Here is a 14,405-nt window from a genome sequence, read left to right as displayed (position 1 = left end):
GTGCTCTGTTGTACAAGCCAGAACCAACTAAGTGATGTCAAACTATTAGACTGAGACATGGAGGTGATATGAAATCACTTTGGCAAAGACAGAAACTTTATCAGCACACACACACACACACAATGGTATGCACACAAATTCACAATTGTTCACATAAACTGGCAGATGGAAATGCATGCATGCCACTAACATAAACATATAAAAGTTAATATGAGAAATGTTTTATACCCTTAAGTTGATAAACAGGAGAGCTCAGACTTTTCAGTCAGTCAGTCACAACTTGAAAGATAAAACAACTTCTAAGTGCCCATCTGCGTACACCTGTGCGCTTTTCTCGTTACCGGTGACTTTACATTACGCAGCTCTTGAATGTAAGTATAAAACCACATTTAATTGGTGAACATTAAAGCGTGAGTGCAACTCAACTGCGAGCCTGAAATCCCAGGGTTGTTGGGAGAATTGGGGGAGGAAAACTTTGAAAAATGTGTTTTTCCTGACACCAAGTAGAGAGGATGAGGAGGAGGGAGGAAGAGCCATCGCTACAGCTGTCCCCATCCTGTTTTGTGCTTCTTCTTTTCGTTCGTTCTTTTTCTCCCTTTTTTGTGGTTTTGTAAATGAGGTGTGTGAGAGAGGCATGAAACTCTGTGAAGCCACTCTGTTGACATCAGCGGAAAAAAAAGAAAGAAAAAAAAAAGAAAGGGAAAAGACCAAAAGACAAAGCGGCCTTAAAGAGCAACCGGGCTTCGGCAGCAGCGGCAGGAGCTACGGCAAGAGTGCAGGCTCAGCGCTGCAACAAAGAGGAGGGAGGCTGGATGAGAGAGAGAGAGAGGGAGAAAGAGGGGGGTTGGAGGGGTGCTGGCGATGAGCCTCCTCTGATGTGCCTTTGTGCTCTGTGCCACCCAGCTTCTCTCATCCACTCATGGAAACACACACATATACACACAGAGACCTGACACACTCACACACACACACACACACACACACACACACACACACACACACACACACACACACACACACACACACACACACACACACACACACACACACACACACACACACACACACACACACACACACACACTGATAGAAGAAGGAGTGATATGAAAATCAAGAGCAAGAGGAATGGAGAGAGAGCGGAGCTGCATAGGAGACAGACATACAAACATGTGAAATAAGCAATTATCTTATTAACTTTTGATGACCTACAAAAGTTGTTTTTACACTTACACTTACCTTTCCATTTCCCAAGTGGTGAGGCGATGCGCTTTGTGCAAAGAGAAGCGTCGTCTGTAAATAGATAAAGTTAGTGTGTTTAAGTTTGTTGTTGTGTTCGGGCTGGTGGTGTTCTAGTTGAGCCGAGACTTAAAGTTGGGAGTCTTAGTTTAAGCAATTGTGAAGTCAGGAATGAAGGTATTGTTATGCTCATCAGCAGGGTAATACTGAGTTCATTATTGTAATCTTTAATTGACATGATGGTGGTAGGAGCTGCATGGCTATTTTTTACTGTTACCTTAAAACAAAACAAGTGGCTGCACTGGTGGAGGCATGTTGCTCCAAGTAATGAAGAGACATAATGCCAAAAACACTACACACAACCACAGGATAAACAGATCAGGAATGTGCACCTGCACATATTTGACTGGAAAACACAGCACCTTGCTGGATGATGTCATACATTTTGTGCCAAGTTCCACTCTGTGTTCTTTGCAATTATGCAAAAAACCCCACAATCAATTACTGATCATAGTCAGTTCACACAATAAATAACCTTAAAACTAGATGTTTATTTGCTCTTAGAAATAATTATTGCATATTCAAGTAGGGCCTGAATGACTTTTTGGAGCCGATGCTGGTACAGATATCAGGGAGTTAAAAAAATTCCGATATCGATATATTGGCCAATAATCTTATATATATAGAATATGTACATAAACACATATTTTTTGTAATGATCCTTCAAATGCGGTAACCAAAATATGTAATTGAGGCCATATTTTTCTGTTTAACAGTTAACTTTACCGTATAAAATGACGTTTGGTGCACTGAAATAGTAAACTTCACTTGGAGTTTAATAATTATAAACAACTGTAAATAAAAAACACACAAAAAAACACTTGGACGTATATATTAACTTATGTTAATGTAAGTATATTACTTGAGTTAACAAAAAGGATCAAACACACAGAAAATGCGGCCTACATAAAGTTAAAAAATAAAAACATATCTGTACATATTGGACAACACATAGGCCGATATCAACCGATAATATCAGCTGACTGATATATCGGTCGGGCTCTATATTCAAGTCTTCAAGAGTCAAGAAAATTCAACATTTTAAGTAAATTGCAGAAAACGTATTACCACCCTATCAGATCTTATGCACAATTGCACTGACCCATGCATCTTCTCAAGCAGTCTACTCTTAGTTATAAGCTGTTCTTTTGGCAAGCAAGTGACATCATGAATTACATTCACTGTGGGACAGCAATCTAGTCAGAACCGATGACACATTTTCTGCCGTGTACTCTTTTTCTTGTGGGCTAAACGGAGATCTGGTTTGCTTACGGTAGGTGATGTAATTTCCTCTTTATTTTGTGAAAATGTTTCATGTGCAGATGGACTGAGGGCTGCCCTAAAGTTCTCAAATCTGTGGCCAAAGCCTCAAAAGTAGCTACTGAATTGGAGTTGTAGCTTTAGCTGTTGCAGTGATTTTTTTTCTGCTCTGTCTGCTTGTCAGGATGATGAGTGCTACGAGCAGTCTGCAGACGTTCGCTCTCAGCTTCGCTTCTTCGAGCAGCTGGAGAGAATGGAGAAGCAGAGGAAGGACGAGCAGGAGAGAGAGATCCTGTTGAAAGCCGCTAAAGTAAGTTATTGTTACTTTGCCCTGTGTGTGTGTTGTTACGTCCCCATGCAACAGTGTGCATGCTTGTGTACTGGTGTGTGTATGCGTGTGTATGTTGCTCCTGTGCAGGCCCTGAATTAGAGTGTGACACCAGTGGATGAAGTGACCTCCCCATGTCCTCTCAGGCTCCTGGCCTCAGGGCTCCTCAGTCCTGGCTCTTCCTCCCCGGACACAGCGAGGAAGGGGGGGACCCTGTACACTACGCAACACCCCCCCCCCCCCCCCCCCCCCCCCCCTTCCCCATGCACCATGTAGCTGACACACAAACACATACATTCATCTGCACACCCAACCTGCAAAACATCCCTCTATCATAAGCCTTGACAGCTCAGGTGAAACAGAGCAGACCACAATCTGAATCTGGATTTTAGCCTGATTTTATCTGTCCATTTATTTTGCTTTCGCTATATGTGTTGTTCTCAATGTCTGTTTCTTTACCAGGAAAAAAAAACATTCTGTGCACAGAAAGTGATGCACTTTTTGTTTGGTTTGTTTGAAATAAACAGAATATGTAATCATAAACAGAGAGAGTTGCTTACATTAAACTTTATCAATAGAAAATTCTAAGACAAAGGCCCCATAATTCTGCACAGAGCACAAATACACACAAAAAAGAGCTCTTCTCCTCGTCATTGCAAAAAAAAAAAGTCTGTGTATTCACAATTGCAAATGCCACAGATTACAGCTTAAAGCAATAAAAAATATTATGGTGTTCGGCTCCAACAACATCTAACATGACAATCAGAAAACAACGATCAGGGAGTTAAGAGATGCATCAGTTGCTTTAGTTTTTTTCCACATGGGGAAGAGAGGAGAAGAGTGGGTACTGAATGCTGACAAGCTTCGCTGCGCTCCGTCTTAACTGTTAAACAAATCATTGCGAATGCTATCATAACTACAGGCAACACTTTTTACTGTGTCCTGAGCGATGGTAAAGGTTATTTCACGGGCCTGCAATTAGTTTATATATAGCAAAGAAGAGAAATATAATTGTGGGTCATTATTTCAACAGTTACCAGCTGCTAACACCTCCATCGCTGCCAAGACAGATAACTATTTAAACCATCTGGAGCAGAAAAAAGGTTCATGTGTAAAATTAATCTGCAAACCTCAGAAGTCATATGTTTTTCTTGGCTCCATGTCACAGTCTTTTTGCTTTTAGTTATCTTATGAGCTGATTGTATTAAGTCTCAGCCGAGTGCATATATTAAAGTTTAACATCACACGACATGATATTAGCATTTTGTTTTGTAAAAAACAAATTGATACAGTTTCAAGTTCAGGTGTGTAATTAACTGATAATGTTTTAAAGAATGTGCACAGTGCAAATACAATTCAGCTGCATACACTACGGTATGCTTTGGAAAAAGGTCAGCAGTAATCAAAAAAGTTAAAAGTAACTGATGTCCAAGTTCATCACTGGTGTAGGCATTTCAAACACTAAAAATATATTTAGGAAGAAAATGAGTTCATGTATATGGACCCTCTCTAATATAGAGGATCAAGTCAAATCTAAAAATGACATCCTTTTATTCCTTACTTTTATCTAGTTGATGGGCGTCTTCTCTGTTGCGCAACGCCCATGATGCAATAAAAAATATTCCACAGGAAAATCTGCACTAACAACACAAGAGAAGTATTAAGACTACTTCTTTACAGTCGGGTGTGTCAGTTGTTACCTGTCCACTACTCTGATCTCAGTCTTTAAATCTGAAAAGATCACCACAAACCAAAAAAGGGTGAGAGAGAATCTTTTGCAAATGAAAATGCCTCGCGGTGCAACATTAGCAGAAGGCTAGGTTAATTTAATTAATTTTGAATGGAGCCAATGTCCCACAGTAAAGATTCTCATTGCAGCACACCTCACTGTCTTAATTGCATTATTATGTTCCGGTCCTGCCATGCAGGATATTAGAAAATCCTCCAGTTGATGAACACTGGCCACCAAACCTCATGACCTGTCTATTTTTTGTGTGTTTTTTTTAAGGAGAAACCAGATAGTCTCGCTCACAGATGTGAAAAAACAACATTGCCTCAGCAGGAAAACAACACCGTAAAGTGTGTTAAAAAAGGAATAGTGAAGCTTTTAGATCCTCTTTGTCAGTCCCCAGTTCTACATGGGTGAACAATGTAATCTTTTTTTTATACTGTAAAAAGCGCTCTTTATTAACAGGATTAGTGAAGAACTTTTGCAAAATTAGCCAAGTTCTTGTAGGAAGGACTTACCTCAGGGCTATTTGGATTATAAGAGCCTCAATGAGGGTAGTTTGACTTCACTGCAGAGCTACGTCTATGGCTTTTGGGCTCTTGTTGCCATGGCGTCACAGTTCAAGGAGAAGTTTGGAAAGCAAATCTTTGCCTAATGATTGTACAGTATATTACACAAACACACTGCCTGATACCAGTCATTTTTGGACAGTTTAACCATGTGTGCGTTATCTTTTTTTAACAGTTCTATGATACTCTTTAGACACAAGCATATTTATTACTTATGCTGTATCAGTACACTGGTTCTTACCCCTGCAGACAATATGAGTCATTTAAGACAAAATCCATCCTAAAACACTTAAACAAAAGTTGCAATTACTCCCATTTTGTTGTAAATGTTAAATGTATTTTTGTTACCCTCACTGATAAAAGTCCAAATCTTAAATGTCATGTTTTGTAATTTGTTCTTTAAAAAATTTTTATTTTTTATTTGCACACTTTTTTGGACCGACGTTCATTCATTATACAGGGAGAAATCCATATCTGAATACATCATAAGCCTCAAAACTCCATAATGTGATGCAGCCGGAAGACATGTTGCATAAGTGGATCATCTCATTTTTTCTCAACTTACAAAACTGCTGCTCACATGAAAGCAGATGTAAAGCAAAGCTGTGATATTGATGATTGGATATTTGGTGGATATTAATATTCATCTTACCACAATTTGGAAATGAGTGAAATGTTTTGATAAATATATGTGTCATCACTGTAAGAGGAATTCTAAGTTGTACTCGCTGGACTCAATATTTGGGAGAATATATTGACAAAATATTCAATGTCAAGTTAACTTTGCTCTGGCAGCACACAACCCACGGCTTAGTGAAACAAGTTCAACCCTCCGGAGGTTTTCAAAAGTGACTTGAGCAATGATAGAAAAACCACTCAGCTACGTCAGAGTAGACGAGACTAATTGGTTTAAAAAAATAGCAAAAATTTAATTTAAAAAAATGCATTCAGCATCACGATTGGTTCGATACAGTTGAACACGTATTTGTGTTTAAGTACACTCCACTCTGACAAACCCCCAAAAAAACTTGTCAGCGTTTAGTAACCCAGTCCTCCTCTCTGCTTCTCCCCTCTGCTCTCTCTTGTAAGTGGGAAAACCAGGGCAGCTGACAGAGGAGATGTAAAGCATGCCAGTGGCACCGCTGCCCTTTGTAAACAGTCCATCTGTACCCACCCCTCCCACACCTCTGCCCCTCCGCCACCCACCTCCCTGCCCGCCTCTCTCCTGCAGGAGCACCTGCTAATTTGACCTCTTGAATAAGAACCCACTAAAATAATCCCCTCCACCCCCGTCTTCTCCGCTCGCTCACAACAAGCCCCTCCCCTCCCTTTATGCCGTCCATTTAAAATATGACTCGCGTCTTGAGGGATGCTCCGGCCTACTGGAGGGCAAACACATTAGTCTTAGTTGAGATACCGACCAGTACGTGAACCGCCTGATATATTTAAAGCCAATTAGCAGGAAGGCTAGGAGGAGCAGCTCTCCATCCATAAGACGGAGGAAGATGAGGAAAGGAAGAGGAGAAGGGGAGGTGGAGAGTTGAGGCAGGAATGGGCTGCCTTGCTTTAGAGGACGCAATGATGCCCAGCACCCTAATTGATTAGGTATTGGAAGGAGGGTTAGGGTTATTAAATATAATACCAAAATAGATTTTAATGCTGTATGATATTCAGAGTTTATTGCTTAACAGTTTAAAGTGAGTTTTCATTGATTTAACCATTGCAATATCTTCACACCTATGTGAAATGTGTCAGTGAATATAACAAAGCAATTAAACTGCATGCAGGTTTAGAACGCTTGCCAAAAACCCATGGAACAATAATGGGACAGAAGAGCTTTTTAATGGACCCGACCTAAATTTTGTTGATCCAGCAGAAATCCAGCTATGCAGATTGTGTCCACATTTACAAAATAACAACATTCAGTTAGTTTGAAGTACCATAATCTGCCTGTTTTGCCTGCAGTGGTCAACCGTACATGTGCATTTGGCTGTGTGGTGAAGGATTCCCAGGGACAAGTACATTCACCCAGATCTTGGCTGCTGATTAAAATAGAAGTGCTGTGTTGTTACGCCAGACACACACACACACACACACACACACACACACACACACACGCACACACACACACACACACACACACACACACACACACACACACACACACACACACACACACACACACACACACACACAACAACGCCACACTGGCTCACAGTGACACACACACCCAGCCACTGCCACTGATACTCACTAACATCCTTTGCCCTTTGTGTGTGTGTATGTGCATGTGTGTGTGCGTGTGTGTGTGTGAGCGGCGTGGGGGTGGGGTGGGGGGTCTGTGTGTGTGCTGGCTGGTGCAGAATTTTTAATAACCTCTTTTGATTAGAATCCCCCTCCAGCGGCTTATTTAGGGCTGGATTTGGAGCGGGTTTAAAGGCCACAGCCCCCCGGGGGGCGCTCCGTTGCACTTCTCTGAATTCAAATACGATGTCCTTGACACCTCTGTATCCTGTTCCCATTTTGCACTATTTTTGCTGCAGCAGCAACAGATGAGTAGCGAGGGTTTGGTGGAGGGGGTGGGTTCCTTAAACCAGCTGTTAACCTGTGTCCCCCCCCCCACTCCCCACTCCCCACATCCTTTTACTCCACAGAGTCGCTCCAGGCAAGAGGACCCAGAGCAAGCTCGACTGAAACAGAAAGCTAAGGAGGTAAGCTGCTGCGGAGATCATTACCCTTGACATTTCCCAGACTCCAGTGTATTAATTTTTCATGCCTCACTACACATGTAATGCCATTTAAAGTCGGACTTAAAAAAGTTTGAGGAATTATTCGCGCCGATTGATGCCCATGTGTGGAAAATTATTTTCTGCGCACCAAAGACACCATCCACTTCCTCCACCCCCCCCCCCCCCCTCTCTCTCTCTCTCTTTCTTTCTCCTTTCTTCATCTATTTCAGCCTCTTCATCTATCACCAGTTTGAATTTTGACTAAGTGATCTTCATTGAGCCCTGCCCTCTCTGGTAGAGGGGCTATCATGGGAACGAAATGCAGTGGTAGCTGTTCTAGTCTCTGTAGGTTTATTCTGCATCCATATTCTCATTTTATAATTTTGATATATCTGTATCTCATGTTTAAAACTGATATGTGTTTCTTTTATTATAAAACAAAACTATAAAATATCTGCTTGTTACAACAACACAGTATGACTTCAGAGAGGGAAAGATTTAGTTTTTGTTTTTATTTGAGTCAAATTGCAGCAATAGTTCAGTAAAGGCATAAAAAGAAAGCAAGTGTAAGGTGAATGAGGGTTTAAATGTACCAATTCAAGTTCTACATGAACATTTACTACTACAAAGCAGTGAAAAGAGTTATTGTCTTTTCTGTGTAATAGGCCATGGCACAGCACTTAGTGTTGCAAATTGGGAAATGTTTCAACTGATGTAGTGCACTCGTGTCGGCAGTGCGATGTTATATCTTCATGTTTTAAGTGCAGGTCTTGTATAGGATGAATTCCCAGCGGAGCTCAGAAAGTAGACCACTCTTTTTCTTTTAGTGGCTGAGTAATGTTGTTTACGCAAACGAAATAGTTCAGTCACAGCGGAAGTTTTTGCGTTTGTTTTCTTCTTTATTTACTCCAGAATAACTTCACTGGGTGCTTTCAGTCCTTGGCTCACTAACAAGGATCAAGAGGATTGTGTGGAGCTTCCAAAGTGAAGTCTAAGTAGGCAGGAGGATAAAACAAGCGCCAGTCACCTGTTGTTGTTGATGTAGAACTTAAGGAGCAGATGTGGTTTCTTCTAAGTCTCTCGCTCTTTTTTTTTTTTTTTAAGCCCTTTTATTTATTCAGGTAAAGTTTACTGAACACATATGCACTTTTCTGAGTAGCTCTCTAATTTAAACTCACACAGCTCTTCAATTTTCCACCTGACAGCTTCCCTATGCAAATGCTGTCTTTCAACCTTGGCCACTCAGCCATTTACATTTCGGAGGAGCTGTAAATGCCTCTCTCAAGGGCGACTCAGTATTGTTGTTTAGCCAAAGTATTTCTTGTTCTATGGAGTTGAACTTGTGACCTTCAAGTGACAAGTTGCCTTCTCTTACCTCTGGCTACTGGCAGCACTCTGTCTTTTCTCTGCTTCTCTCCTGGACATCTTTCTTGCTACAGTGAGCCCTGCTGCAGTTTAGAACATTCACACTAGATCTCAGCCTACCCATAAGCCCCACATATGCAAATGAAGCCGCGTAATAGGCAGCGCGATAGGTTTGCCCCAGGGGCCATGTGATCAAAGTGGATCTCCTCCCTGTTAAGTGGCAGTCCGCTCGTCATCTGGATATGACCAGATTAGCGCCTCGTGAGCAGATGCCGCGCGCACATACGCACATTTTCATTTTCATCTGGAATTTTAAGAAGGTGGTTTGGAAATTGTTACTTTATGTAATGCTTTCTCCCGCTAGATAGAGAGGAGGAAGACTCCAAACGCCCCCCAACTGCACCCACCGCCCATACACACACACACACACACACACACACACACAAAACACCCCTCTTCCAACCCTCCTTCACCTCTTTCTTTTTTGCTTAATGGCCGTCGTTTCTCAGCCCCCGTGCCTCTCCGGTTTTCATCACCTGACTGGCTCAAGGGGACAGAGCTGGCTGTTTGTGTCACTGCAGAGTCTGTCGGCAGCTCACACATCTGCGCAAATTTCATCAGGATAATGAGCTGGAGCTACTCTTCCAGGCAACGGGCAGAGGAGCCAGCCTCTGTTTAAGCCCCCTTTCCCTGATCACGCACACACACGCGCGCACGCACACACACACACACACACACACACACACACACACACACACACACACACACACACACACACACACACACACATGAACACAAAACAACCAACACCACCTAACAGTCATCATTTTGGGAAGATGGAATTACAGCGTGTTATATGCTTGAACCAAGTGTGGGCATGTGAATGAGCTGCTTCATGATTTGAAACTACTGTAACAGTAGTCAGTGTGAAGGCCACCTACCAGGTACCATGTCGAGCAAATAAACAAGTCTCAGACTGAACGTCATGTGAAATTAAAATATATTTTGTTTGTATAGGCAGAAAAACAAACCACAAAAGCCCCATATGGCTTTACAAGCTGTTCAACATGCAAAGTCCTCAATTTGGCTAGGGGAAAAAAAGAGGACGAACCTCAACTAGAGAAGCAAAGGAAGGAGCCCACTCATGATGGGTCTGAAGCATCATGCACAGATTTTATTTTATATTTTTTATACAATGAAAGCAATATCACTTAAACCCTGTGTACTGCCACCTACACAGGCCTTCTAGGTGCTTAAATTGCTACGGTTAACTCACTATCATTGCTCACAGTCACACAGAAACTTTACACTTTACAACTTGACAATAAGGGCAGGCTACTGTAGCAAATATTTCAAAAAGTTTTAATTAAACTTATTCATCATTCATTCATCTTTAAATATAAATGGTGTTGTTTGGTAGAGCACTGTCTCATTATACCAGTGAGACCCAGAGCCCAGAGCCTGTACTGCACAGACTAACATGAAAACTGTTCATGTTCCCCAGAGGATAAATCCCCAATAATTTCATCCCTTGGTCTTTCCTGTAGTGCCATTATCAGGCACGGCACTTCTAATCTAATGGGCAGATTGTTGTGATATTTATGGAGCACATTCATGCTCCCCAGCAGATAGACCCTCTCTGTAGTTAGTCCATAAGCTTTCATCTTGTGCCACCCTCAGGCCAAAATGTCAACTTTTGACACATCTTACAATATTATAAGCAAATGAAGTTGCGATGAAGTTTAGAGAGCACATTTATGCCTCCAAGAGAATAAAACCTTTTGTTTTTTAGTCCATGATTCGTCTTGAACTTGTTTCGAGATATTAGAACCGTGTTTTTTGTCCAACATTTTTTTTTGTTTTTTTGAGTGGTGTAATGAGCATTGTAGGCTGTGGGTGTTGCTAGCATGGCTTTGGGCTTTCAATCTTTTATATTTATGTAGCCACGGCTCTAATTGTGTATCTGTATTAGCACCAGCAACCTAACCCACAACTTTGTCACCAGCAGTGCAGGCTGGTCAGATAGTCGCTGGCAGGGGTTTTCGCGTGAGAGAGAGGTAGAGCAGTCTAGCGCCTCTGTTTCCTCCATTCACCACCATTTGGCCGAAAGGTCAGATGGGCTATTTCAGAAATGCCCCCAGTGAAAATCAATGGGCAAATCGTGGAGCTCAGTTCCTATTTGTTGTTGTTGTTGGTGGTTGGTGTGCGTGTACTGTCTGTTCCATCACTGAGGCAGGAGGGCCAGGCAATGCCCAATCACTGAGAGAGGGAGAGAGAACGGGAGAATGAGAGGGAAGGAGACAGAGAGACAGAGACAAAGAGACAGAGAGAAAAGGAGACTTGGGGGGTGGGAGGAGAAAGAGAGGGGAGGCAGAGAGAGATAGAGAGGGAGTTAAGGCCAGTAGAGATACATCACGATGTCAGACACACAGACACACTGCAGCCACAGATTCATCATCGCAACCGCGTCTGCAGGCACAACTGGACACAGGAAACGAGTGAACTGGAGAGGAGAAGTGGAGAGAGGACAGGAGAAGAGAGACGAGGGAAGAGGGGGAAAGACAAATTGGCCACTACAGTCGGCCAAAATCTGGGCAAAAACTTGATGTTAGGGTCTGTTCAGCTGCAAAAGCAAACCGTGTCATGCCAAGAACACGAATATTTCCACTGTTTGGCATTCTTAATGCGAAATGGTCCCAGCCATTATAAACTATTGCTGAAATAGCATGTTGTGCTTGTCCAGATCCCACGGTGCAAATCACACTGACGTCACAGTAATTGCAAACCCACTTGTCCACCTGTGATTTCAACAAGAAGTGGTAGTCTGAGGAAGAAGTAAATAACTGTGAACTGATTTATAAACAGTTGCGTCTGCTCCACCATCACTGGTATCATTTTCTTTCCTCTGTCCAAACTATAATTTGACTCTTTTAGAAATATGACATTATAATCAATATGGATACCAATTTTTATAAGATATAAATGAAAACCATGCTAAAATTCACATAACAACAGCTTTCTGATTGAGATTCATAGTTCCTTCTTGGACTTAAAAACATCAGATCTACATGCCACGATTTTGAGAAAAGTATTATAATCCAAAAACATCTTTGCAAGGTACTCAAAGATGCTTTACACAGAAGAAGAAGAAAATCTAAATAAAAAGACAGAGAAACCCACTAAATGTACAATAACTAGCAGGGGACATTAAATTAAACATTAAAAGCAGCTTTGAGATGGAATGAACATGCTGTTTTCTGAAGGAAAATGATAGAAACTCAGCTACAGACTGTACACATTTTGGGTTTCTTTCTAACAATCTGACAGTAACCTCAATTCAACGCCACCCTTCTCCATCAAACCAGCTTTACAGCGCAGGTCAGGATGTTTGAGGCCACAGCTCTAGAATGTAATTTGTTAAAAAATATAAATTATTCAGAAATAATTCTTGGTAGATGAGTTATTGTAGAAGCCCAATTATATTTTTGTACAGCACACACAAAGGCGTAGAGCTTTTGTGCTGCCAGACTAAGAAAAAAAAACAACAGAGGAATATAAAAAACATTGGGATCACTTGAATAGAAAAAATAGATGGCAGGCTTCAAGATCTTCAAGATATTGGATAAGATTTGGCAGGACTGTGTATGTGCAGAGGGAGAAAGTTAAACCACAGGAAGTGACATTAAAACTGAACATGCATTCACTTTTTTATTTTTTATTTTTTGCACTTTTTAGCACACATTCTGTTACTCATTTTCAAACATGGCAAATGCTGACTGTGTACCTTCACTGAAGTAACTGATGAATGAGAAAGTATATTGCAAACATTTCCCCCTTTCTGAGCGACTACTGTTGAAGCACCTTTGATCAAAGCGCCCATTCTCTGCTTGCTCAAGTGGAAATACTCAGCGGCTAACAGCAGCAGTCTGTGGTCTGAGTGAATGTAACAGGGTGTTGCTGGAAAGCGGCATGTGGAGCTCAGTCAAGCTTCCCTGGATAAATAAAGGTTAAAAATGGTTAACACAGTCTGTCTCCCACTGATAGACCGATCACTGCCAGACCTTTAGATGATGCAGGAGGAGTACATGCTCCTCTTCTCTCCTCTCCTCTCCTTTCCTCTCCTCTCCTCTCCTCTCTTATTATTATTTTTCTCCATTCTCCATCACCGTGCCCTTACAGCAACACTCCACTTCTTGCTTAGAGTGATTCCAGAAGACTTGTGTGAAACCGAGAGCTGTCCAATGGGAATCTCCGAGGTTTTTTGTTAGAATAATTTTCCTCAAATATTTTTCTTCTTCAGGCATTGAGAGATTTTTTTTGCCCATCTTGACGCACCAGCATTGCTTGAAATGTCTTGAACCACTGCCGAATTAATTCTGCCCTAGCTCAACTTTGAACCTTGCATGGCTCCAATTAAAAGCCTGCAGTTATCCGTCCAGCACTGCTGTATGAACATATATGTAATAATCCATGCATCGTATTAGACTTATATCGCTGTGACATATCCACAACCGTGGTCAAATTTTACATATTTAATCTCTCTGCACCCATAATAAGGAATTGTTCTCATTAATGTTGCGTGTGTTATTGAAATCACAAGCCTTTACTCAGTCAGCATGAAGCAGGCCATAATGCACAACATACATGTTTCTTGTTTGGCCTGGCATCCTCCACAAATGACCAGGTCACGGAGAGACTGGAATCCACCCACACTGAAAGCCCCGTCAGCCAGAGCCTCACACTTCTCCAGAGAGGAGAGGTTCTTGTGTGTCAGAGGACAATGTAGCAGCCCCTTAGTTTTTATTAGGCCAGTTATATCTGCAAGTTCATAGGCTCTCATCCTCTGGCCTTCCACAAACTGCTCTGCTCAAAGAGGCGCTCTCCCCCATTAGGCAGGCCCCAGGGCGAAAGCCTGCTACCCTCCTCCACGTTCTCTCCCTTTCTGCGCCGACTTTCAAAGAGAATTCCTGCTGTTTTGTGTGTCCCAATTCATAGTTGTTATATTCTTCTCGTTCTGGCCTCACAGATACACAATACTTAAATATGAACAGAGCAGCAACATTCATGGTCAGCTCGTTGGATTGTGAATAGAAGAACATTATTGTTATTAACACTTTTTACAGATTAGG

General features: G+C 41.8%; 2 protein-coding genes across 2 annotated transcripts in view; one reads left to right on the top strand and one right to left on the bottom strand.

Moving 5' to 3' along the window:
• Window positions 1-14,405, bottom strand: part of lsm14ab (LSM14A mRNA processing body assembly factor b) — a 137,669-nt gene that overhangs the window by 51,288 nt on the left and 71,976 nt on the right. The window lies entirely within an intron of this gene.
• The window catches only part of LOC133981316 (transcription initiation factor TFIID subunit 4-like), an 89,695-nt gene that overhangs the window by 40,695 nt on the left and 34,595 nt on the right, over window positions 1-14,405 (top strand). The window contains exons 11-12 of the mRNA XM_062420023.1: window positions 2,741-2,866; window positions 7,837-7,893. Coding sequence (XP_062276007.1) covers window positions 2,741-2,866; window positions 7,837-7,893 — 183 coding nt within the window. The remainder of the gene's footprint in view (window positions 1-2,740; window positions 2,867-7,836; window positions 7,894-14,405) is intronic.

This window comes from Scomber scombrus, chromosome 1, assembly GCF_963691925.1.
Source record: "Scomber scombrus chromosome 1, fScoSco1.1, whole genome shotgun sequence".
In the NCBI taxonomy this organism is placed as follows: domain Eukaryota; kingdom Metazoa; phylum Chordata; class Actinopteri; order Scombriformes; family Scombridae; genus Scomber; species Scomber scombrus.
Note: the sequence above shows the minus strand (reverse complement) of the source record. Positions and strands in the feature narration are given on the sequence as shown.